Source organism: Drosophila sulfurigaster, chromosome 2L (assembly GCF_023558435.1).
Source record: "Drosophila sulfurigaster albostrigata strain 15112-1811.04 chromosome 2L, ASM2355843v2, whole genome shotgun sequence".
In the NCBI taxonomy this organism is placed as follows: Eukaryota; Metazoa; Arthropoda; class Insecta; order Diptera; family Drosophilidae; genus Drosophila; species Drosophila sulfurigaster.
Genome location: NC_084881.1, coordinates 13,737,659 through 13,762,983, shown reverse-complemented (window position 1 = coordinate 13,762,983; position 25,325 = coordinate 13,737,659). Strand labels below are relative to the sequence as shown.

Sequence of the window (25,325 nt, the reverse complement as noted above, 5' to 3'; positions counted from 1 at the left end):
AAGATGTTTATGATCTACATCGTAGCAGAAAAATAAAACAAATTAATGCTTTCAAAGCGAGTGAGGAAAGAAAGTCAAGTTAGTGAAAGGCACGTAGAATCGTTATGAGAACAACAAGAAAGCAATTCAATAAATTTGCTTAAAAAAACTAAAGCTCTATTAGTTTATTTCGAGGTTGTTGAACCCGTCTAAGCAAAATGTTTCTTGGCCAAATTTGAAGAAATTTAGACTGTCTGTGAAACCTATATTTTACACAGTTATTTACTGTGCTGCTCGTAACCTTAATTATCTTATCAAGTTAAGGAAATGCCATCAACATCTAATACTCGACTATTATCTTACCAACTTGATTGGCGACTATCAGAAATTATCGCATTTTCTTTAAAAATAAATAAAGTTAGTTGCGAACAGTTGCAATGCTTTTTCAAAGCTTATCAGATAGTTTACTATATGAAGCATTCATCGAATAGAGTCTTATTAGCCACTTATCAAAGCTGGTTGCATTTCTGGGCAAAAGCAAAAGCAAAAGCTAAATGCCAAACAAAGTTAATAAACCCATAAAAGGCCCACAATCAACTTTTGAATGCACTTTAGTATGCAACAAGCGACAACAGTCACAGCAACAATAACCGCTGTCGTTGCAACTTGGATAGCTTGCAGCTGAGTCACAGATGCATCGATATAAAGAAAAACGCACAAGGCCCCAAGACGAGTCAATGTGCACTGAGAGAAAATTTAGATAATTCCATTTTCAAAAAACATTACATCATTTTGGAAGAAAATAAGAGTAAAGAAAGCATTTTAAAACAAATTAAATAATACGAAAGTTCACAGATTTTATTTTTTCTATAATATAAATTATAAATTAATTATTCTCTTATATTCTTAAATTAATTTTGAATATTAGATAATTCAAATTATGTTTGTTTTATACATATTCCAATATTACATTTTCAAAGTTCAATTTAAACTTTTATATTTGTTTTCGTTATAAATTTCTCAAGTTTTAAGTTTCTCACAAAAATTATTCACTTTTAAAATTATATTTAAAATTCTTTCTAACACAACGCACTCTAAAATTTGTGTGATTTATGATCATTGATATAGGGTTTTTCTCTCAGTCCATTAGCCGCACCCGCAGCTTAAGAACCGACAAGAACAGCACCGAGAAAAGCTGCTTTGCATACGCCATAAATAAAACCCCGACTTGCGTTTTGAGCCGTTGGAGTCAGAGTGGAGGAAAAACTCTGGGGCCCGTCTTGGAAATGCTTTCTTTCTATCTTCTTCTTTCCGTTTACACACTCTACGCACACGTAACCCACAGCAAACAAAAACAACAAAATACCTTTAGCGGTGCGTGCGACGCTATCAGAGACGCTATCTCGCTCACGCACGCCACGCTCTCTCTTAGGCTTGCTCTCTCGCGCTCACGCTATGAATGAAATGCCTACACATTTACAGTTACGTGGAGACAACTACAACTACAACAACAACAACAACGATAGCGACAGCGACAGCTCTCCAACTGCTTAACATGTTGTATCAAGCTTTTCCCTACACATTCGTTGTTGTTGTTGCTGCTGTTGTTGTTGTTGTTGCTCCACAGCAATCGTCATAATACATAATGCAAGCAACCCGCTCAGTCGCTGCTAACGGTTCTTTGCGTACGGACGTGTTTTTTCGTGTATGTTTAAATTATTTTTCGTCTTTCGTTATTTTTGGGGGAAACACGACCCAGTGTAAAGTTGGGTGTATGCATGCATGCGAGTGTATTGGTATTTGTGTGTTTTGGTTTTGAAACGTTGTCAAGTTCTTTGTCTACATGAGGGTGTGTGTGTGTGTGTGAGATTGTGTGTGTTGTGTGTTGGCTTTTAGGGCCAGTTTGTGGCGGCTTATCAGAGATTGGTAACAATGCTAGAAACTTGTGGCTTTGCAACAATTCGAAATCAGTATAAACTATTGTGAAGTGTGTGAGAAAAACAGAAGTGTTAATTGTATAGTTGAAAACAAAGTGGAAATCTGTGAAAACGCTGTGAAAAAGAAGTGAAAAAGCACATAAAAACAAAAGCAGCAATATGCTAGAGTAAAAAAAAATTTTGAAAATTATTTTCAAACAAATTTCATTACAAGAGATTTGTAAAAGTTACAAAAGTGTTCAAAATATAGTGATAGTTCAAAATATAGTGACAATGTATATAATATAATAATACACAAAAGTGACATTTAAAACATAAATTTCAATTACTAATCGAAAATGAATTAAAAACTAAACTTAAATTAAAATAATACATTAAAAACCATATTAAAATTTAATTTAAAACGGTTTAACCTAATTAGACTACCATATTTAAATTTCGTTTAAAATAATTCTTAAATAATCGCTTAAAATAATCTATTATTTTTCTTGTGTCTTAAAACAGCCTTAACTGCCATGAAAGTGTGAAAAGCAATGCATAATAGTTATAAATAGAATCGAAAATCTAGATTGATTAATTCGTCGATGAAAAGTGAATGAAAACAATGCACAAATGACGCTGCAACGACATAAAACGAACTTTCTTCCACAAAGACAAAGTAAACAAAATAATAATAGCTACGATGAGAACAGCAACAAGAACCACAACAATAACCACAACAACAACAATTGCCCACCCCGAACCCCCAAATGGGCCAACAAATGCACAATACTCCTCCTCATCGTCCTGTTGTCGTCGTCCTGCCAACTAGGTCGAGCACAACAACAACAACAACGCCGTGACACCGAGTTGGAGACCATCGAAGTACAGCAGGATAATGAGAACCAGAACGACAACGACAACGATATCGAATTCGCCAGTCTAGATGGCGCCACACAATTGCTGCCAGCAACGCGTCACAACGTCGACGCCACTGCGGCGCCACCGTCGACGCCATCCTTGCTGCTGACATCATCGGCCAACTCGTACACCGAACTTCAGGGTGGCGAGATACTCAGCGAGCGAACTCTGCGCCTTAGCGAGAGTCCGTACCTGGCACGCGATGACCTGGAGGTGCTTCGTGGCGCCCGTCTGACCATCGAGCCGGGCGTGACTGTTGAGTTTGCGCCCACCAAGGGCCTCAAGGTGCGCGGCGTGCTACAAGCTGTGGTAAGTGCAACAATCTTCAAAACTAATTTGCCTAGTATACTCGTACACCCAGCAGTTAATGTAGCCAAGTGGTGGGGTGTTTATAACTAGGCCTTAATAGAAAAGTTAGTGCGCGAAAAATTACTTCATCAGCTTGCACAAGATGGTAAAACAAATAGCGAGATAAACATAGTCTGAATATATTTTGAGTATGTCTTGTGAAATCAATGTAACCTTTGTGATAAATTTATGATAAGAAATTTATCGTAAACACTAAAACCGCCTTGACCTTACGATGAAGCTTATCTGTGGATAAAAGTTGTTTACAATGCTCGATTCATTCCTTGAATTGAATACAAGTGTATCTTTTGTTATATGGAAAATATATTTTTCGAATGTCTACGTATGAGTGATAAATGAAACTATGCTGTAAAATTGCACCTATATTTTTCTATCCTATTTCCCATATTTAACAAAAGTCTCTGAATCATTTATTTTCAATGTTTCCCAAAAACCCACTATAAAGAATAAAATTTCTTAAATTATCTGCAATCTTCGAAGAAACTTTGATTTATTCTGAGCAAACTCAGGGGTATTTGTTGTGTGCATAATGTTGCAAATAACGCCTTTCAAGCCATTGAATATTGCGAATGATTAAGCGCTGGCGGGGCACCTGTTGCTATCAGTTAACAGGTGAGTAACGGTAATGATAGATAAGCTCCAAAGTTTCGTAGCACCCCGTTGAATTCACTTGTTGTTTTATTTATTCAGTTGACTTTTGAACTGATTAGATTGCGATTTTCAATTGTTGCCTATACTACGCTCTCCACCTCTCTCTTATCTTTCGCTCTGACTGTGATAAGAACTCTTGAGTGAGTTTTCTCTCCGATTTATGAGTAGTGGTAGGTTAGGGCGTCAGCGCATGCGCTGGGTCGGTCACCCATTAATTGGGTCAGACCAAGTTCACTTCCTGAGCTCAATGAATCGTTGCACGATTCCAATGGCAATAATAACAATTACTCTACACAACATAACAACTACCGACGACGACTTCAAAGAGTTTTTACTGCATTTACTTTGCATGTCCGCTCCGCGCTTTACATTCATCTCCTCGTTTCCCCTCGTTTTGGTTACTTAATCAGCGGTCAGAGGGTCATTAGGGGTTAATTAGATTTAAGTGAACGACGTCGCATAATTGATGTTTCTACTGGGCAACTTAACTTGCCTTTAGGTCGACTTCAGGTCTACTTTGAGACGCAAGTTAAGCTGTCAAAAATGCCAGACTAATTTTTTGTCTATATGCAAATTCTATACGAGTATGTGAATCATCCAAAATATACTTACTACGATATAGACGATAGTGTTCTACTTGCTGACCTGTTAAAGTTCGGGTCTTCTCCGGTTTTAATTAAATAAAATTGTTTGCGCTTTTTGTCAATTGTCTGTGGGCGTTGCTCAACAGCATCATCGTGATCATGATCATCCCAATCGTACGCATAGGTGTTAATTAAGTCTACAAATTGAGGCAAGATCATCATCATCATCATCAACTGCTGATGATTCTCATTGGAAAACGAAGGCCAACTGGCGTGAAAATAATAATCATAATTGAAAAAAAGTAATAATAGTAGCTTAGAAGAGTGGAAAAAACGTAGAAATTAAATTTTAAGCCGCGACTTGTCATGAACACGTTGCGTGTGAGATAGGTGAAAAACCTGGGGTGAAACCGAAAGATAATTACACAAATATTCACACCTGAAAATTGGATAGAAAATGGCACACAAAGCAAAATGTGCAATGCAATAAATACACATATAGTAGTAAGCGAGTAAAAGAGTCTTGTGTGGAAAAGAGTTATTCACATTGCAGATTAGAAAAAGAAATTGGAATTTAATTTATGAGAATACTTTCTGCCTTTCTAGAGTCTAGACGAGCTTAAATTATATGGAAATCATATTTGCCCTTCTATGAGTTATGAGTTACATTAGCAAGGTAGCATAGGTGATGAATGAAGAGTGTTTTTTTTTTGTATCAAGAAAGAGTTTTATCTTGGGTATTATTGTTTCTGTCATAGAGTAGATTTTTAGCTATGTTGCTTTGCTAAGCTTCAATAATTCAAGGGTTTATTTCTAATTGCGAATATTTAATTCCTAATCATTAATTCACAAAATTCACTTTTTCAGGGCACACCCACAGCACGCATCGTGCTAAGATCTCAAAGTAATGCTGCCAATGTTAAAATGGAGCTGCCCGATGAGCAGGAGAAGGGCATACGTTTAGTGGATGGACCGACGCCAGTGGAGGGCAGACTGCAGCTTTACCACAAAGGTGCCTGGCGTTCTGTGTGCTCCAATTCAAGAAAGTAAGTAGCAGATTACTTTGACCATATACTTTAAGCTAACAATTGATATTCCTCTTTCAGTTGGACCATGGCAGACTATGCGGTGGCCTGCAAACAGATGGGCTATCGAGGAGGACGCTTCTGGAATTGGGTAGAACGCACGCCAGGCTATTATCCTCGACTGCTCTACGAGCAGCCAAAGTGTCGGGGCAGTGAGAACAGTTTAGTGGACTGCAGTTGGAGCTCGAGACAAATGGGCGCTGGCTCCTGTGATTATCACAATGATCTGGGCATCCAGTGTCTGCCAGTGCACTCAGAAGCTCTGGGACATTGGCGTGGCATCTACTTTGACAATGCACCATCCACAAAGTCATTGGGTAGGGATAACACCGTCTATGCGGCGCAGTCCGAATCGCGGCTCAAGTATGTGGATATCATTAGGGCTGGCAATGGCGCGGGTTTCAGTGCCAAGTCAGCGCTGGAGGTGCAGGGATTGCCACCGCAAATGGAACATGTCGTCATCAGTCATTCGGCATACACGGGCTTCAATAGCACACGACCTTGGGCTGGCTTCCAGCTGCAGAATGTGACCGTGCGCAAGAGCAACGGCATTGGCATCTTCGTCAACTCCAGCCAAGGATTGGTGCAGCTCGAGGGCTGCTCTGTGGTGGACAATGCAGCCGATGGCATCAAGTATGTGGGCCACGATCTGCGCGGCACCGAGCGTACTGATCGCGCCAGCATCTACGACTTTTGCACACTACCCACGACGTCCGGTCAAACGTATCCCATCTCGTTGTCCTTCACCCAGAAGTATTACGCAGGCTCCAGCAAGGAGTGCAGCAAATATTTCTTTACACGTCCTGGCTACCTGCTCACCCTACACTTTGAGTACTTTATGATGCAGCAGAATGACACGGGCACAGTGGAGATCTTCGATGGCGCCTCGTCCAACGATCGTCTGCTCTTCCAGTGGCAGGCGAGAAACTTCACCCGACCACAGAGTGTGACGAGCACACGAGAGAAAATGTTTGTGCGCATACGAGCAGACGCTCGAAGGGAAATGAATGGATACTTCCGCATAACCTCTGGGGATGCTGTGGCCTATGATCTTCGTGTGGCACAGTCCACGGTGGAGGACAATGGTGGACGTGGCGTGGCCATTGACAACATTCGCTCCAAGCTGCATGTGCACGCCAGTTCGGTGTCCGGAAATGGACATGTTGCTGGTGTGCATGTAACCAGCGGTGCAGGTGATGTGAACATCACCAGCAGCAACATTAGCTTCAACAACGGCGCAGGAGTTAACATTACCTACTATGGAGGTAATAGGAATATCTCCCGCTCAGCCTTGAACTCGAATCGTGGTTATGGAATGGCGACTTGGTTAAATCATACCACTGATGTGGATCGAGTGGAGTATATACCTTTCAATCAGACCAGTGTGGTGGAGTATTCGCAGATTGGCGGTAATCTGGAGATGGGTGTGTTCCATGGCAACTACTGTCGCCCCATTTGGGTCAACATCACGGGAAACACCTTTAACGGCAGTCAACAGAACGACATTTTCGTCGAGTCGTGTTACCAGGCAACGGAGAATGGCAAGGCAAACATGCAACTGCAGCTGGGCCACAATTTGTTCAAGTACAGCCAAGCAAATTCCATCTACCTAAGTCCTGCGCTCAATCTACAGGGTCGCATCGAGTACAACATGTTCAAATTTGGCGCTTATGGCTGCATCTATGTGAACAACGATTACATCTTCCAGGAATTTAACTATCTGCCCGTCAAGTTGCTTATTCAGAGCAATTACTTTATGCGCAACAGTGGACTGCATGTGGTTTCCCTTGCTCTCTCGCCATACAGTCGTGCAGAGGTTCAGTACATTTTATTCACACGAAATTTTGTGCGTAGCAATAACATCACCGAAGCTTTTGGGCCGCTAATTGCGGGCAGCGAGGGAAACGATGGCGCGGGACGATTAAATCCTCGATCACGGGTTGCTGCCCCAGTTGTCGTGGGCTCCAGCAATGTGGACATCTTTAGGAATATTCTGCACAATCTTGACTCGGCATATGAAATTGGTTCGCAGTTAACGGATCAGAGTCAGATCATCAATGCCACCTGCAATTGGTTGGGTCACACCGATGAGAATCGCATCTACGCGCGTCTCTTTCATCGTAATGATCGTTACAATCTGGCCAAAATACAATACATTCCTTACTTGCTGCACAGTTCCAATCCGGGCTCTACGGCCATGATCACAGTATCTACGGTGGTGCCGCGTTTCTTCCACGAGGGATCCGATGTCATTGGTGGCGAGGTCGATGGCCAGGACATGGTGCCAGCGGGCACTTATACTGTAACCAAGGATATTAATATTAGACCTGGTGGCAAGCTCATCTTACAGCCCGGCACAACGCTGCGCTTTGAACCGAGTGTCGGCATGATGGTGGCAGGAAAATTGGAAGCTAGAGGACGACGTCCTGACGATATTCTCTTCACGCTGAAGCGGGAGACGATCATAGGAAATGACACCGAAGGTATTGACCTGGATAGCGAAACGGAGGCAATTGACATGGAAACCGAAGTCCTGCCCGTGGACACCGTGCCCCGGGTGCCGGTGCGACTTTTGGGCGGCGCAGGAGCTAACGAGGGTCGGCTTCAGGTCTATGTGAAGGGACGCTGGGGCACCGTCTGCGACTACGGCTGGAATGTTCTCAATGCCGCCTTGGTTTGTCATCAGCTGGGCTATTCCTTGAATCCTCAGGATTGGCGTTTGCTGCGCTCTCAGCTACCCAATGCTGGCACCTCGGAGGACGTGCTATTGGCCAATGTGCGTTGCACTCCCCACGATCGGGATGTGACCAAGTGTCGTGCCGAATACGAGTTCGAGAACAGCTGCAGTCATGAAAGCGATGTGGGTCTACGTTGCTACGAAGGCGCATGGGCGGGAGTGAGATTTAGCATGCTGGCGGAACGCGCAGATCTACAATATGTGACCGTAGAAAAGGCTGGACTATTTGACTACACAACAAACTCGTTTAAGCCCGCTCTGCAAATGGATCATGCACGTCACAATCTGGAGAATGTGCGTGTGGTAAACAATCTACAGGATGGCTTGGGAATCATCTATGCGGATATATATGCGGGTAGATCGGTGAACAACATTAAGAACTCGGAATTCTCAGGAAATCGTGGCAGCGGTATTAGCATGAAACAGCTCGATTTTCGAATTTCTGGTTCGATTATCAAGGAGAATAAAGGCAGTGGCATCTCGCATGACGCAGTTATAGCATCGCTGGATCAAAAGGAAATTGGCGGATGGTTCAATATGGCTAGGGATTTTAACTCCTACGATACAGACTATGATCCCTATGTGCTGCCCCACGAATTCGCAAACATTGATCTGAGCACCTTTGAGCGTAAATACATACGCACCGAAGAATTGTTGGGGCAGTCCATCAGTCGCAAGATTGTCGTGCAGTGTCCCGCTGGTTATGTGATTGGCATACAGCTACTAAATCCCATACACAACCTGTCCACGGAGAGCATTAGCATCCTCAATGCACGCACCGAGAACATACGCAGCGATCTTTGGCAGGTCAAAAGGGATCTCACGGTGTTCCCTGCCACGAGCAGCAGCTATGGCATTATTATCTACTACGAAAGTGGCCTACATGCTTTAGGAGGAGCTGTGCTTATGTTGAGCACAGTCACATCGCCAGTTCAGAACATTAGGAATCGGATTGTGAGTGGACCGGTACCCACTTTGACCATACGCTCAACGAAGATACAAAAGAATCTGCGAGGAATCACAGGTTATTACTACAATCGCTATATTGGCGACAATGGAGAGTACTATCTGCGCAAGGCCAACGAGTCCATAAAGCTTATCAACTCAGAACTTAGCTACAATGAACGAGAGGCAATATTGATCAAATCACCTTTTTGGGATGTCATCTCCAGCAACATATCCGAGGTCACGCTACACATCAACAGTTCGCTGATCACACAGAACGGACATGGCATAAGGCAAATGTCTAAGGATCTGCGCTCCTCAAACAATCTCTTCCATTACGTTATACAAGACACCACCGTGGAGCAGAACACACATGGTGGCTTCCAGGTGGCATTGCCTTATGTCTGGCAATATAACGAGAACTTTACACACTCGATTTACTTTGGCAACAGTACTTGGCAGCGCAATCGCGATTTTCACATCGGCGTCTTTGGCCACTATGCGGTCTTTAACATCACATCAAATGTGTTCCGCGAGAACAATTGTCCGGGTGCGCTGATCGCACTCGACGGCATGGAGAAGCGTCTGCGTTTTGACAACAATCGCTTCGAAGGCAACAGCGCCAAATTTGTGCTGTTGTTCAAGGCGGACAGTCTGAGTGAGATAATTGGCCAAGTGCCTGCGAGCATTGAGTACAATTCCTTCAAGGGCAACAACATTGTGAGCATGATGGCCGACTATAGACACTATATGCGAGCAGCGCGACGCATTCGCAAACAACATCAGCTGCCTAGTGCTGTCATTCGTCTGGATGGTGTGCAAACCGTGCGATTGTATCGCAACCTCATAGCGGACAATGAGATGGATTATAATCTGGTTGCGGGCGTAAGATCAGCGCGTTTAAACAATTATTTCCAAGCGACGGAGAATTGGTGGGGCTCAAAGGATGTGGCGTACATTGAGTCAAAGATCTTTGACTTTGACAATTGGAACGATCATGCGGATGTTATCTATCAGCCCTTCCTCATCGAAGACAGCTACGATGCAAGTGTTTCGGTGGTAACCCCACCCAACGAGGACATTTCCCTATCGAGCTATCGTGGCGGTCGTGTCTATCGCGATCTCACGCTTCCGAAGCAGGCAACACCATACTACATAGCCTCGGATATCACAGTGATGCCTGGCACAACGCTGACTATCCAGCATGGCGTTACTCTCGAATTTGAGCCTAATGTGGGCATTTTGGTGCTGGGCACACTAATGGCCATAGGCTACAAGGAGTCACCAATTGTGATGCGACCCTTTAGGAATGCGAGCAGGGAATCGTTGATTGCAGCGCCGCCTCGCAAGCGTCGTGCTTTGGAGGACATGAGTGCGGCGTTAACGGACTTCGACTCCATCAGACTCTGCACAAGTGCGAGCAACTGTACCGGAGAGGCGGATGTCGTGTATGGACTGAATGAGGGCTTCCTGGAGTACTTCAATCACACGACACTGCAGTGGGTGCCCATTTGCGATGGTCGGTTCACCGAACGCAATGCCCAGGTCGTTTGCCGTGAGTTGGGCTTTGATCCGCTCAATGTCTACTACGGTCACGATAGGCGCATTGAGTTCCACACGAACTCCTTGACACGCATCTGGTCGTGGGTGCAACCGCTCGAGTGTCGTGGCGATGAGGAACGCATGGAGGATTGTGCCGAGCGTTTGAATGGTCAGCTCTATGGGCATCGTCACGAATGCCGTTGGGACGATGTCTATGTGTTTGTCAGCTGCAATGGCATTGCCGACGACGAGGTCTATTGGGGTGGCATTCGCTTTTCCAACTCCAAGTTTGAGGAGCTGCAATACGAGCATCGTTTGCACAACTCGCGCTCGCATGGTAATCAGCCACAGCGCGAAAGCCAGCTGGAGTTTGTGCAGATCGAAAATGCAGGCATTCTTCATAATCACAAGGCAGCTGCCATTCAGGCCATACACAAGAATCCCTCCATCAGTTCGGTTACCATCAAGAACTCGGCCAATCACGGCATCAATCTGATTGCGCCAAGTGGCAAATTGAACCTCAATCATTTGAACATCAATAAAACCCTGGGCACGGGCATCAGCATTGTGTCGCTTAGCGGCGAGGGACGCGACAGTGATGAGTCCAGCTTTACACCGCTCAAAAAACTTGATTTGCCCTACAAACTCTTCTCGCTGATCGACATCTGTGATCCGCAGAAGGTGCTGAGCATCGAGGAACGTATGCTAGTCTACTATAAGTATGACAACAATCCCGTCAATTGTGTGAAGATCTTTACCTCCGCGTTTCGTGCCAAGCCCATTGGTTTCCGTCTGCTGCAGTCGAATCTTTTTAATCACTCCAAGCTCTATGGACGCACCGATTTCATCAAGCTCTACGACGGCGATATCTACAATGTGACAGCCACGTATCTGGGCAAAGTGGAGTCTGATACGGACAATCAACGTTCCTTTTTTAAGACCAAGGGTCCAACGTTGAGCCTGCAACTTGTTGCAAGTGGCGCCCCAGAGACACACGGCTTCATTGCAGAGATTGTCACTGTTCCCATTTCGACGCTGGGACAATGTGAGTATAGTAAAGTCTATATTAAGTATATAAACAATTTTATTAAACCTATTTTTGTTATCTTGACTCTCATTTATAGATCGCGATGCTCTGCACAATATCACAGATACTCACATCGCTGGAGCAATGAAGGGCGCTGTTAGTTATGCTTCTGCAGGAGAGGTGACTCCAACTTTGACACTCATCGGGAACCGGATAGAACGCAACTGCAAACAGCTCTACGGCAATTTCTCCACCTGCGCCTCAGCGCTTAACTTGGATGTGCAGAACATGAATTCATTGTACTTTATGGTATGTTTCCAAAACAATGTCTCTCCTTCAATATTCTAACCTACTTTTACTTATCTCTAGAACAATCTACTACTGGAGAACCAAGGTGGTTTACGTATACGCGCTGATTCTCGTGGATCGGCGACTTCGCTGCGTGGATTCGTACATCACAATCTTTTCATGCGCAATCGCAATCGTCCAGCGCTGTTTGTGGAGGGTCGTCAGTCGTCGCCTTACCAGGAAGTGGAGCTCTATCGCAACTACTTTGCACAGAATAATGCTGGCTATGCTGAGGTCATTCGCCTATGCCAGGTGGTGTCCAACTTTAGTTACAACTATGTGCACAGCAACATTGGAGGACGCATCATGGAGGTGTCTGGCTTCGAGAAGGTTCGCCTGCAGATCTACCAGACCACAGCGCACAATGGATTCTATCGGTAAGTTTCGAATTGGATATTAATTTCGAAGTATTATTCAACCCTTTGATATGCAGCAATGTGGCCACCAATTGGATGTCCCGGGCAACGATTGTGGCAGGCACTGCGGGTCAACAATATGTCGATAACATATTCGAGAACTACGAAAACGATTACGAACTGCTGACTGTCAATAATTCTATGTAAGTAGTGGCTTAATTCAAGTAGAAAGACTGATCTTTGTTTTCCTGGGTTTTGTTCTATTAATGTGAAACTCTTTTCTCTATGATTTTTCCTCTTGTTCTCTCCCTCTCTACCCACACTCTGTTCTTGCTCTCTTCTTCATCACGTAGTATGAGTTTTGACTATGAAAACAGGTAAGCTACTGGAATTAATTATAACTAAAAAAGTGTCTCAAATAACGCTTATATTTTTTATTCAAATCAGGACCTTTGAGACTTGGAGCTCCAAGATTGATGCACGTCACAATTACTGGAGCTACAATAATACTATTTCAGTGCAATCCCGCATTAGGGACAAATATGGTAGGTAGAACTTCCAAATTGCATTCTATACATTAAATTAAAATGTAACCCTTTTTTACTTTTCAGACGATCCCATGCTTCTCGAGGTGCTCGCTGTGCCCTTCCAGATGAACAACGAGACCATTTTGGATGGCAAATGTCCCCCCGGGTTGGGCTCTGGTGCAGGACACTTGTTTCACCTACGTGGGTGCGCCGATGACCTTCCATGAGGCGCGTGATTTCTGCCGCTCGGAGAACTCAACGATGCCTTTCATACGCACCGACAGTACCACACTGTGGAAGTATCTGCAGAGTCAGATGCGGCATCTGAAGTATCCGGAGAAGGTCTGGATACAGGATTACAACCACATTGAACGCTGCACAAGCTTCGTGTTTGGCGAGATCGAAGTGGAGGATTGCGCCAGGGAGCGTGGCTTTATCTGCGAAATGGATCCAAGAGTAAGTCGAAATAACATTGTATATATTTCATTACGTTTCTAATAAATGTTCTGTCTCTCTCTCTCTCTAACAGGTCATCATTGATCCGCTGTCGTGGCGTGCAGACATTTTCGCCATCAGTATTATATCCGCCTTTGTGCTCGCTATCATCTTGCTAATTCTGGTGGCCTTCTGCTGGTTCGCCAAGTCCAAGCATCGTCATGTGCAGCGACTGCAGCGACGCAACAGTATTCGCCAGAGTCTGCGCAGCTTGAATAGCATCGATCCCCAAGGATCGCTGCGCCGACGTCCCAATTATGTATGATTTGACTTTTGTTTTTCACCCATTTTGAGTTGCCTTTAGTTGAATTTTTTTTCTTTTTCCCATTTCTTTTTGGTTTACTGTTTCGGTTTCATTAGAACATGTCCAGCAATGGCACGCTGACCAAAAGCCAGGACTACAAGCAGATGGTGGCCAATGGTTCTATTGACTCCATGGACAAGAGTGTGCTTACTTCGGAGGCGGGCAGCTACGAGGGCTATGAGCAGAAGCCGCATTACAACGAGTATGTCAATCAGAATGCGCTACGCCCAGCTGGCCAGGAACAACACCATCATCAGCAGCAGCCACACAAGGTGGCCACCATCTCCAAGGGCAGTGCTCATCGAGCCCGAGCGGCTGCAGCTGCCGCTGCCTTGGAGCCCGATGCCTTTGAGCTGAGCTATCGCAACGAGGGCTTCAGGGATAACTCAACGTATGGCGGCAACACACGTGCCAACTCCATTAGCACCAGCGTGGCTGAAGACACGCCCATCATACATCACACAGACGCCGACGCCGAGGAGATTGGCTCGGATTACTATGGAAATGCCAGCACTTTGCCACTACGCACAGATGCCGGTGGCAGCAGCAGTGCTGTTGGAGGCGCCACAGGTGGTGGACGACGTGGCCAGCCGGGATTGGCTTTCCTCAGTGAGCTGAAACAGAATCTGCCCGAATATCAGCGCAGCTCGCATAGCAGTTTCATGCCACAACGCAGCAGCGGCGAGTCGTTGCCCTTTGACCAGAAGCTCGATCAATTCAACTTCTCCACGGAGTCATCGCTCTATCGTCCAGCGCCCGCAGTGCCGCCGCAAGCGACGCCGGCGGATATGCGTCGGCCGGACTCGTATTACACGGCCGTGAGAAGCAGTAAGGCTCCCACATCACATTATCGCGCACCCAGACCGCTGGCTCAGCCACCGGCAGCGCCCACCGCGCATACGTCACGCCCAAAGACTGTTTATCAAACGGCCTCCTCTCAGGAGGCTTCGCCTACAACGCCAACGCTGCCAACATCATCGCCTCTGGCCACTGCCAATCCGTATCATCGCTCCAAGTCGGAGGCACTGCTGGAGACGGATTTTGATAGCGAGGCCGGCGACGGCGGCTTGGTGCCACTGCATGCCAATGGACGCAGTCACAGCCAGCCGCTAGAGACGGCCATGTAATCCCTTCATTCGCTACGTAGATTTTAGTTAATACATTAAGATGAGAGATTATGAGAGACGAACACACCCCACGTTGTTTTATGTAGTAGAAAACTTAAAGCATTCCATCCATTAGTTGTAAACATTTAACATTAACCATCAACACATGCGAACGCAAAACAAACGAATTAGTATTAAATACATAATTGTTGTATATAATTGATTTAACATAAACAATAAATAAGTCAATGCCAATATTCAAATACCGCGCGTTAATCATTGAACAGTGTTGGACAATAATGATAAGCATTTGGCAGGGCTACTATTTTATTTTTAAGCGTGTGGCAATACTACAATATAATCAGATAGTAGGCCTGTTTTTATTTTATTTATTTTAGTATTTTTTAATAAACGTTGGAAACACGCTTTATGCAGAGTAAAATTAATTAATTAAATTTATTTGTTTGGTACGCATTTGTTATCGATAAGGCCAATGCAACTCTGCCAGTAGTGTGAGCCAGAATATACTTTTGGTATTTTTCACGAGACTACTGTATTTTAGCTTTTGGTCACACATGAACCGGTAAATATTTTAACCGCGCCGCGCCCAAGTTTTTTTTTCCCCAAAAAAGTAAAACAAGAGCTATTAAAAAGAAGTACTTCCATTTGTCATTTAATGTAATAAATTCCGCCCACTCCACCCCTTAAATGAAAAACTTCTTGATTGCTTCAATCCAAAAGAATTTAATTGCCAAAGGTCCAAAAGTTGCGCATATAAAATTTGTATAACTAGAAATTTAGAATTTATGCCAATTTGTAAGAAGAAGAACTTTGAGATTGTATGTTGTATGTTTTCCAGGGTCGCATTCGTTAAATTCCATTTTACCGACTTAAGTTTTGAGTAAAATACATCAAACTCCATAGTTCAGTCGGCTTCACGTAAACTTTTAAAATCCGTGTTTAATTCGAAGCGCCATAAATTGCCTGATTAATCTCAGTTTTCTGTGAGTTCGTTCTATCTTCTTGTCGGACCGAGTGTTTTTAATGGTGCCACGATATTTAAACTTTGATCCAACCTGCTTCCAAATTTTTACCAACCAAAACTTTCACAAATACATTCCGTCAATTGCGTCCGCAATTGTTGTTCGATATCTCGGGACGCTTAACTAGGAGACGTACTGTGGAACTGTGTGCATTTCCCCTGGCTATTTCATGTTATAAAAACAACACCGAACTATCATCATTTCAACTTTGTTTTGCTTCTTTTATCAGAAGCCACCTGTGTATATAAAGAAATAAGTGCATATCAATAGGACGGCTACTACAACTACTTACATAAGTGTGGCAATATTACTTGGGATGCGGACAAAAGTGAGGATTGCTAAATGTCGATAAAGATTTCCTACACTAACGTTTGTTGTTTTTACAACAACTTGTTTTGTGACAGTGTGCCGGCTATTTGTCACCATAAAAAGGTGATTGATTTGTCGCCATTCAAAAGGCTACAGCTCTAGCAACAACATTTCGGAGGCGTGTTGTAGCAATGAGCTTTGCAAGGCGCACACCAGACACAGGGTAAGTTTTCTTGTTTCCTTTTGAGGTAACGAGCCGGACATGGGCAACCGCCACCTTTAAATTGGAAATTTATCAATGAAAATCTTTTCTTTTGACATCCTTAATTTGACACATGCTGTGGCACGCCTAGCTCTTAAACGATGCGCCGGACGCGCTTAATGCAGCGGACCACGAATTTTAAAAATGGGACAGACAGACCGACTCGAATGGTCACTTACATGGATATGTCGGAGGTGTGTTACAACAATTCCAAACACGTGGATCGGGTATGCCGCCCTCAGGCAATGGCGGACAGCAAACGCCGGGCGCGGGTGAGCAAGGAATTGGCGCCGGCGCACCGCATGGCGGACTATGCGGTCCACAGCATGGACAATCATTACATGGACCACCGCCGCATGGACCACATGGACTACATCCACCGCCGCCGCCAGTGCAGCATCCTCCACAGGAGCGGGCAAGGCCACCGCCGCCAGCGCATGTTGCAGCAGTTGCAGCGCAACGCATGCGCTTATTATTGACACCCATTGTCATGTTGGCGAAGCGCAACGGGAACGAGGCTGGACAGCATGTCGGGGTCGGGAAGCACATGCATGCGGGTCGTCCTTGGCAAGCTGCCCGCGGACACTTGTCCTGCAGGCCATTTCGCTTGATGCAGTCACACGTCGTATACATAATGCCACAACGTAGCTCGCGACTGCGGCAGCCTCTGGGCTAAAAGGAATAAGAAGCGTTGAAGGATTGGATTAGTAATATGAAAGGTTAGTGTTGCCATTGATACGTGTACTCGCTATAACATTCGGAAGTATAATATCAAGGCGAGCAACAGGATTGCAACGCCTTGATGTACGAGATTGATCACGTATCAAAGCAAGTGCAATCGAGTCGCTCACCTTGACATGGTCCACTCAGGAGTCTTTCCACAGTTCCACTTGATGGACAAAAGTACAAATGCAGCACAACAAAACGAAGAAACGGAGAAATTGGCAAAATTCTTTGGAGAGCAAGTTGCTGTATGTGAAAGCGTTGTGCGTGATCAGCATGGTCCGCAAGGTCCACAAGTAGCGCCACATGGCAGACACGGTCCACTCTGGCCACACGGGCCGCAAGGTCCGCCACATGGCCCGCAGGGACCACACGGTCCACAGGGTCCGCAACGGGTCTCACACACAGGATATTGATTGGTTGAAAAGCATGGTAATGGGCAGCAAGCACCGCCAGGGGCACACGGTCCAATTGGACAGGGTGGACATGCGGCGCTCGGCTTATAATTGATCGGTCCATTTGGATAGCAGCAATATTCACGAGGCGGAGGTATATCGATCGTCTGAGGCTTCGGCTGACACAGTATCGACTGGCAGACCTCACGCGGCTCACAAACACGCTTCGGATAGCATACGACATAGGGATCAGGTATCATCGATGGATAGTAGATAACTCGCGGCTCGCGCACCATTTGCGACACCCAGACCAGTTTGGGCACCTTGATCACCCGCGTAGTGTCTACTACTTTCGGTATTGTGATCTGGCGACATCGATTCACCACCATCGGTTCGGGAACAATTTTCTCGGTGAAGACGACACGCTTCTTGCAAATGAGTCGCGGTGGCTGCTGCACCGTGATGCATTTCGGGAATGGTGGTGGAATGCGTGGCGCACACTGAGGCAGTGCATCCAGTTGTGCTGCATTATAGCACTTTGGAGAGCACTACATGGGGAACGTTTATGTGGATATTATGGAGTTTGTATGGCCGAGTACACGTATCAAAGGAACAAGAAAATCTTTAAGGAATACTCACCTCAAAAGGTCCACAACAAGGTTCACACATCTTGATTTTTAAAATTTAATTTCTGAAGCACCGGAAATATTTCATAAGGTAAAGCACATACACATTTTTAAATGAAAAAATAAAATTAATTTAAAATTATTACATTAAAGAAAAGAAAGAATGGAGAAAAGAAATAAAGAAAATTAGTATTCCTTGATTGATTTTCGCACTCACTTTAGTTGGTCAAGTTTTAAGATAATTTTTAATTTTTTACTTAAAATTTAGAAGCCAGTCGAAACGAAAGGTTCGAGAGTCAGAAAACTAATGATTTTATTTTGCAAGCATCGCAGCCTCGCGAACGGAAAACATTTGGGACTCGATTTCATGGCCTACTATTTTTTTTTTCTCAGCGACTACTCCGATTTGGATAAAATAAATATTCATTTTCAGATACATTAAGAAAGTTTTCACTAAACTTTTTAATGTATCAAGTTAATAACTCTAATTTGGAGGACTCTTTTTAATGCAAGAAAAACTAAAATTAATTTCGAAACTATCCTTAATTCCATATTAATTTCAGTGCCAATAAATTTCGCCGTTTGAATATTTAAAACTGATGCCGCCTAGCCAGGGTTGAAGAACTTATAGTATGCTCTTGATAATTTTAATATTGTGTTCGCTTCGGTCTTATCAATCTGCTTGTGTGTTCAGCTGATTAGAGCTCTCTAGTAAAACCGCCTCATTTAGTTTACAACGCGAATTCGTTGCCAACGGAATAATGCTGAAAGTTGCAGTCATTGGAGCTGGTGTGAATGGTGTGTCGAGTGCAATTAAAATACTCGAGCATTTTCAGAATGCCAACAAGAATGTGCAGGTGACAATAATATCGGACGAATTCTCACCAAACACAACGGGCGATGGATCTGCGGGACTCTGGGGACCCTTTTTGCTCGGTGGCACCGATGAGAAGAAAGTCTAGTTGGTTTCCCATGTTTAATTATGATAAGAAAAGTGCATTCATACAGTCTTTAACGTTTATAGCAAATGGTCCAAGGATGTGCATCAGTTTCTGGAACAGATCTGGTTGAGTGAGGATGCCGGAGAGGCGGGAGTGTGTCTACTTCCCTGCGTGCGTTTGAGCACAGATCCGAATGCCAGTGTGGGCGACTTTTGGCGTGATATTGTCTATGGAGCAGTTGATCTAACACCCTCACAACTAGAGGTATACAACAGGAACAGAGATGTTAAGTTCACGTAAGTCTGTTGCCCGTGAAGAGTCAAGAACATACAAACTAATCTCGTCTGCAGTTCGGGACTCTCTTTTGTTACCTACACTTCGGAACCCATCAAACTGTTGCCTTTTCTGATGAAGCGTTTTGTGCGCAGAGGAGGAATTGTGCAGCAACAGCGAATTACGAATCTGGAGGGTTTCATTAAGGATTCCTCATACGATGTGATTGTCAACTGCACTGGGCTCGGCTCACGGCAGCTGCTCAACGATGAGCAAATGTATTCTGTGCGTGGTCAAGTGTCGCGGGTCAAGGCCAATTGGATTTACTCCGCAGTGCTAGACGAAAGTGACGATGGCAATTACATTATACCCAAGTGAGTGTTAAGCCAGTCTCTGCTATGATGCATCTAATGATTCCCTTTAAATGCTTAGCACTGAATCTGTCGTGCTGGGCGGCACTCATCAGGAGAAGGACTACAACCTCAAGGTTTGTCCGCAGGATAAAAGCTTCATTATTGACGGTTGCCGTCGCCTGTTGCCGGGTCTACATCATGCTCAGCATATGTTCGATTGGGTTGGTCTGCGTCCGGGACGCGACCAACTCCGTCTCGAGGCCGAAAGATGTGGATCGAAGCTGGTCATACACAACTATGGACACGGTGGCAGTGGTGTCACACTCGCCTGGGGCTGTGCTGAGGATGTGCTGCAACTGTTGCTAGCGGCACAACTCAAATCGAAATTGTAACTGCAACTCGACTGTAAGTGTGCGTGTTATCAGCAGCAAATCAAGCACTTGACGCTAGAATACTAATTGTCCAAACATACGACTATTTGCTTATACGATGTCTATATACTCGATCAGCTGCAATAAACAAAGCTTATCACATTTCTGTTATCAGGTTTGCTCGTATGTGGATTTGCCTCGAATTCAACTGGTTCCAGAGTAAATTTGATTTTTGAAATTGCAGCCCTTGAATGAACTGATGGTTTTCCACTTGAAGATATCCATCCTTTTAAATAATCTAAAATAACTGCGCTAGTTAGAGTTTTGATTGTTCTGAAATTTTCTAGAAATGTACCAGATGAAATTATTCTACTCAGATTCGTCGTCGAGTAAAATTTTTGTATAATAGTTTTTCCTGTAATTTTTAGGATCTGCAAATAACAAGATGTGCAAATAACATATGTGCTTTAATAACAAGATACATAAAAGATTCACATTTTATTTTTATAACTTTTTACAAAAATATTACATTTCATTCATACGCATAAGCTCCTCTTCACGCTCCTTACGCTCCTTAGCCCTCAGCGCCTCGTGGAAGCCCTCAAAGCCGGGCATATCTTGATAATATAATATAGGATCTAGGGGCAGCAAAAAGAGCAGAGCATACATTTCATCCAGATCGCGTAGTACATCGAATGGCCGTTTATTGCCCACCTTATAGATGGAGTATATAGATCTGCCGTACTCGGCATATTCCGCCAAATCGGCGGCATTCTGCTCCCTTGTCGTCAGGGCAATAAAACAGACACGAGGCATGTGCATGTGTTGAGCCACAGAGCCAAAGACATCGAACATACAGATCTGGAAGTCGATGTCGGTATATAACGCATCGGGAAAGGCGACTTCATGTACTGTCAGACTATCAAAGTTATCCAATTCCATGGCAATCTTTGTGTGCTGCATTAAATCCTTTTTCAGATGAATGAACTCTTGAAACAATCCTTTAGGCACTGTCGACGGCAGAACAATCCTGCAAATTATGCGAATTACTTTGGGTTCTATTAAGATCATGATAACTTTACCAGGAATGCCATTCGTCTGTCATCCATTCGAGTAGAGCTACAGCAACGATTTGTGTCTCGTCCTTGCTGAGCATCATCACTGAGCACTCGTTTCGCAGGATGTGCATACAGTAATTGGAGAAGATCTCCTTCATGCCCTCCTCTTCATGCAAACCCACGCCTTTGTACACGATATTCTGTAGAAAAGATTTCGTCCACATAAACTCGATGACCAGACTGTAATTCCTGTTGAAATTGTGTTATCTTCTCATAAACCTAGAGATACCTCATGCAACTTGCTTGAAATGTATATCCGTTATGGGCATATCCTCCCACACGTCCCATTTGATATCATATTGCAGAGGACGCACATCGGACATTTGGTATTCTCTTAACTTGAATTTAATACAGAAATTTTTTACAATTTACTTAGCAATTTATTGACATTATTTGAAACAGTGTTTTGTATTCTAGTTATATGATATCATTCGCTTTTATTACCCTCTCTTTCTTATTCAATAATTGCCTGGGCTCGCCGCAATAATAATAAACGTGAATGTGAATTAAAAAATGCAAATGATATGTGTGTGTGTGTTTGGCATTTTGGTATTTGTATTGTTTTCGAGGGAGGAAATGGCATAATTAAATGCGTATACAAGCGATAACAATCAAATGAAATAGGTGTAAATTTAATTTGTCTAATGTCTCAATTTGAATAAATATCAAATGGCAAAAACATACAGAAAAACACATCAGCCATGTTAATAATAGCGTAAATCTACCCCTCACAAATTGAAACACGTCTCACTCGTAATACACACCTTAAGCACGAGATCTCGTCCTTTGCTCTTTTTTTCCTGCCTTCTCATTTCTCTGACTTATGCACAGACCCCTTGGATTTTAAAATTCAAAGCACTTCGGGTGTCATTTACAGGGCAACAACCAATTGGCAACCGGCTTTTTTCGTATTTTTTTGAGAGAGAGGATAACTGAATTTGGGCGAACGCATTTTTAAATGTTTCCAACAACTTGTCAAATTCTTCGCTCCTGCTTGAACTCGTAGATATTCCCCCCCAGCATTGAGCATCCGTATCATGCCGTCAATTGTATATTTAAATACAGACGACACTTTTAATGTGCAAAGTGTCAGCTGGGCGGCTTCTTAGAGGGGTAAAGTCTGTGTCTATTCCGAACACGTAGTTGTCCTGTCTCGTGCCTCTTGATAAATTGAATATTGGAAAGAAATAATTTAATTTCGACATTTCTTTGGGTCATGTGAGAGCTTTTCTGGAATTCTCGCCATTTTCAACACATCGTTGAACTGCTCAAATATATTTTTAGAAATAATGTGTGAATTGTGTGATATTATAATCTTTTGTTATTTTTAAGAGCAACAGCTAGTACTATAGTGTAGAAATGAATTTTAGATTTTTTAATCGTTTTCTTCTTTTCCCTATTTTAATGTACACTAAATGCTTTTGTTCAAATTGATAATTCAATATTCAATTCTTCATACTCAATTTGAAAGCATACTTTTAGGACTGAGTTAAAAGTCTACTCATCAAAAGTTAGCTGCAATTGAACTGCAAAATAGTCATCAAAAGTTATTGCTCAAAATCCACAAAAATACTCATGGAAAATATGGAAATAGAATTTTCTGGTAATTCATAAGTAAATTTGGTGGCAAGTTGTTGCCAAGTGCGAGTATTTGGCCAACGGATTAGAGGCGAACTCATCGCAGTTTATGATGGGGCATAAAAACGTCTCATCTGGGACTCGTTTAATCCGCCAAATTGTTTACACGCACAACAAACTCACACACTCATACCCCTCCTCCTCCTCCCCCTCATTCGTCTGTCAGCAAATCCAAAGCCCTAACCCATTTGGAAGCCACCTAAAAACTCAGAGCAACAATCGCGAATTTGAATTCATTCGAAAATCGTTTAACGCTCGTTGGCTGTTATTCCGGGCGCGACACCTGCGCATTCCCAATGCCTTGCCAAAGGTAAAGATGGGAGATTCCCCTCACCCCGAAACACATGCCTTGCCACGGCATCGGTTGAGCGACCCTCGTGACTTGCAACCGCGATGGCACTTTGTGTGGTTTTATTTAAAATCGAAAATGCGGAAATACAAAACGCACAAAATGAAAATGTAAAACGGCGAAACGGAAACGTTTCTTGATTGTAATGGCTGTGCCACATGTAGCACGCTCTCTCGTCCTGGTCATCTACTGACAAATGGATGCACTTGTCGCCAGCCGCAAGGTGTATGCAGCATGTATGTGTGTGTTAGTGTGCATGTGTGTCTGTGTGAACGCGGTTGTCGCGCGGCAAACAAATAAACAAAGGGTTCAACAAAAGCAAGCGTCCAAAGTAATTCAAAACAAGCGCGTTATTGAAATGTTTGAGCGAAATGCAAAAGGATTCAGGATTAACCATTCCCATCTCTTTCTTTCTCTTCCTCCAACTCTTTTTCTCCACCTCATCTGTTATTCTTTTCTCACACAAGAAACTTCTCTTGCTTTGTTGGTTTAACGCTTAAATAACAATTAATCAGCGTACTTCGACTGTTTTAAATGCGTTTTAGGTAGATTATATAGAAGGGAAATAATCTCATAGATTTAAAAGTTGTATGTTTGTTTCATCACTTAGATTAGTATATTATTCTAAAATTACTATTTATGATCTTAACTTACAAATTAAACTACTTAATTATTCAAGACTAGTTATAAACATATATGATACATAATAATAAGGTATAATACAGAAATGGAGGCTCTCGAAGGATTTACGAATATGCTTTGGAAAATTCTCTTCGGGTAAACTGAATACAAAATAATAAGTATACGAATTGCCAGCTTTGAGTAGAGTTGAAATATTGTAGTCTACTTTCAGGCTGTGCATAGAAAAACAATTTTGTCTGTTGCTCAACATCTTCATTTGTTTCCGTTTTTAAAAGTCGAGAGTTTGGTTGCCCTGTTGCTCATAGCATTTATGGCTCCCATTGCATTGCTCCAAATTCCCATTTCAAGTCATAATTGCGCTTATAAAAACAAATTAAACTCCAATTTGAAGCGTCGACTTCTGAGTCGAGTCGAGTGTTGTGGCGTGCGGGTTGTCGAGTGGTTTGAGAACACGGCAAAAGAGAGGCAAGAGACTTGTGGCCATAAGAAGGCTGTCAGACAGCGCCACAGCCTAAAGTTGGCAACCGACTTTTGCAACGTTTATGTGGCAAAAGGGGGAAAAGAGGATGGAGAAGGAGGAGAGAAAACGTTAAGGAACTTGGCGTTTTGGGTTAAATGAAGTTAGCTTGTTGCGACTTATGCAAAAGTTTCACAATTGCCTTCTATATTATTGTTGTTTTCTTTTATTTTTATTGCCCTCGCCGTCGTCAAGTGAAATGCAAATTTATTCAAAATGTTCAACGGTTCAACGAAAAGTTGCCACCGCCAAGTCAGCCCGAAAGTTGTCTGGATTAAGGGCTACGGCGATAATTAAATACCATTTTTCGCATTTATATTTGCATTTCGCTGAATAATTACGTTTCCATTATGTTTGCCATTTGTTTAACATTTCAACAGAAGTCAGTTGATTACTTAAATGAAAGTCTAATGTATAAGAACAGTTTTTAGTATTAGAAATATTTTGATCTGAAATTTCAAATTAAAGCAAGCATATTTCCTTTATTCTTTTTCAAGGTGACCATTGGTAGAATCAATAGTTATAGCCCATAACTGTTGTTAACGACATAAGAAAAGCAAAGAGTTGAGCTCATTAGCGACACGCGATAGACGAATAAAAAAAGGTAATGGCAAATCAAAATACTCGCAAGGATATGCAGAGTAAAAAGTGGCGAGCTGACGCTGACGAGGCGCAAATCAGTTACAACTATGGCCAGTTATCTCAGCGGGTCATCTCTTCACGAAAGGACAATTATGAGTGGACATGCTAATTTGTGCGTGGCGCTGGACATGCAGGACACATCGCAGAAGACACGCGCCAAAGCAGAATACCTCAATATTTGTTGAGCGAACGTGATTTGGCGCATTCGTCCAGGACAAAAAAGGTCGAGAA

General features: G+C 43.3%; 4 protein-coding genes across 14 annotated transcripts; 2 read left to right on the top strand and 2 right to left on the bottom strand.

The window, feature by feature from the left end:
• The first annotated feature begins 2,420 nt into the window (after positions 1 to 2,420).
• On the top strand, positions 2,421 to 15,155 carry LOC133850204 (protein bark beetle). Its single transcript, XM_062286237.1, is given in 12 exon segments — positions 2,421 to 3,125; positions 5,288 to 5,466; positions 5,527 to 11,774; positions 11,854 to 12,065; positions 12,126 to 12,481; positions 12,538 to 12,663; positions 12,814 to 12,837; positions 12,908 to 13,005; positions 13,072 to 13,145; positions 13,147 to 13,443; positions 13,517 to 13,741; positions 13,843 to 15,155. Coding segments are annotated over 12 exon segments (9,507 nt in total). The 5' UTR covers positions 2,421 to 2,528; the 3' UTR covers positions 14,914 to 15,155.
• A 454-nt stretch (positions 15,156 to 15,609) lies between these two features.
• On the bottom strand, positions 15,610 to 18,612 carry LOC133850210 (keratin, ultra high-sulfur matrix protein). Of its 9 annotated transcripts, none has more exons than XR_009895598.1 (5): positions 18,468 to 18,612; positions 18,264 to 18,315; positions 16,686 to 17,178; positions 16,209 to 16,521; positions 15,610 to 16,151 (listed from the first exon to the last, which is right to left on the bottom strand). XR_009895598.1 is itself a non-coding variant. In XM_062286251.1 (4 exons), the coding sequence occupies exons 2-3, from the start codon at positions 18,291 to 18,293 to the stop codon at positions 16,678 to 16,680; spliced, it is 531 nt and encodes a 176-aa protein (XP_062142235.1). In that variant the 5' UTR covers positions 18,294 to 18,315; positions 18,468 to 18,611; the 3' UTR covers positions 15,610 to 16,154; positions 16,666 to 16,677. The 9 variants fall into 9 exon arrangements, 4 of the variants coding, with proteins under 4 accessions (XP_062142235.1, XP_062142234.1, XP_062142236.1 ...); XR_009895597.1 differs by having other exon boundaries at positions 15,610 to 16,171; positions 16,224 to 16,521; XR_009895596.1 differs by having other exon boundaries at positions 15,610 to 16,171; positions 16,228 to 16,521.
• A 356-nt stretch (positions 18,613 to 18,968) lies between these two features.
• Positions 18,969 to 20,444, top strand: LOC133850208 (D-aspartate oxidase). Of its 2 annotated transcripts, XM_062286246.1 has the most exons (5): positions 18,969 to 19,211; positions 19,275 to 19,487; positions 19,542 to 19,838; positions 19,897 to 20,222; positions 20,364 to 20,444. In XM_062286246.1, the coding sequence occupies exons 1-4, from the start codon at positions 19,012 to 19,014 to the stop codon at positions 20,207 to 20,209; spliced, it is 1,023 nt and encodes a 340-aa protein (XP_062142230.1). In that variant the 5' UTR covers positions 18,969 to 19,011; the 3' UTR covers positions 20,210 to 20,222; positions 20,364 to 20,444. The 2 variants fall into 2 exon arrangements, with proteins under 2 accessions (XP_062142230.1, XP_062142229.1); XM_062286245.1 differs by having other exon boundaries at positions 18,970 to 19,211; positions 19,897 to 20,444.
• Positions 20,445 to 20,667: 223 nt separating this feature from the next.
• LOC133850209 (uncharacterized) lies at positions 20,668 to 21,722 on the bottom strand. 2 transcript variants are annotated; one of them, XM_062286248.1, is made up of 3 exons: positions 21,550 to 21,722; positions 21,271 to 21,486; positions 20,668 to 21,218 (listed from the first exon to the last, which is right to left on the bottom strand). In XM_062286248.1, the coding sequence occupies exons 1-3, from the start codon at positions 21,627 to 21,629 to the stop codon at positions 20,714 to 20,716; spliced, it is 801 nt and encodes a 266-aa protein (XP_062142232.1). In that variant the 5' UTR covers positions 21,630 to 21,722; the 3' UTR covers positions 20,668 to 20,713. The 2 variants fall into 2 exon arrangements, with proteins under 2 accessions (XP_062142232.1, XP_062142231.1); XM_062286247.1 differs by having other exon boundaries at positions 21,271 to 21,495; positions 21,550 to 21,720.
• Positions 21,723 to 25,325: the final 3,603 nt, after the last annotated feature.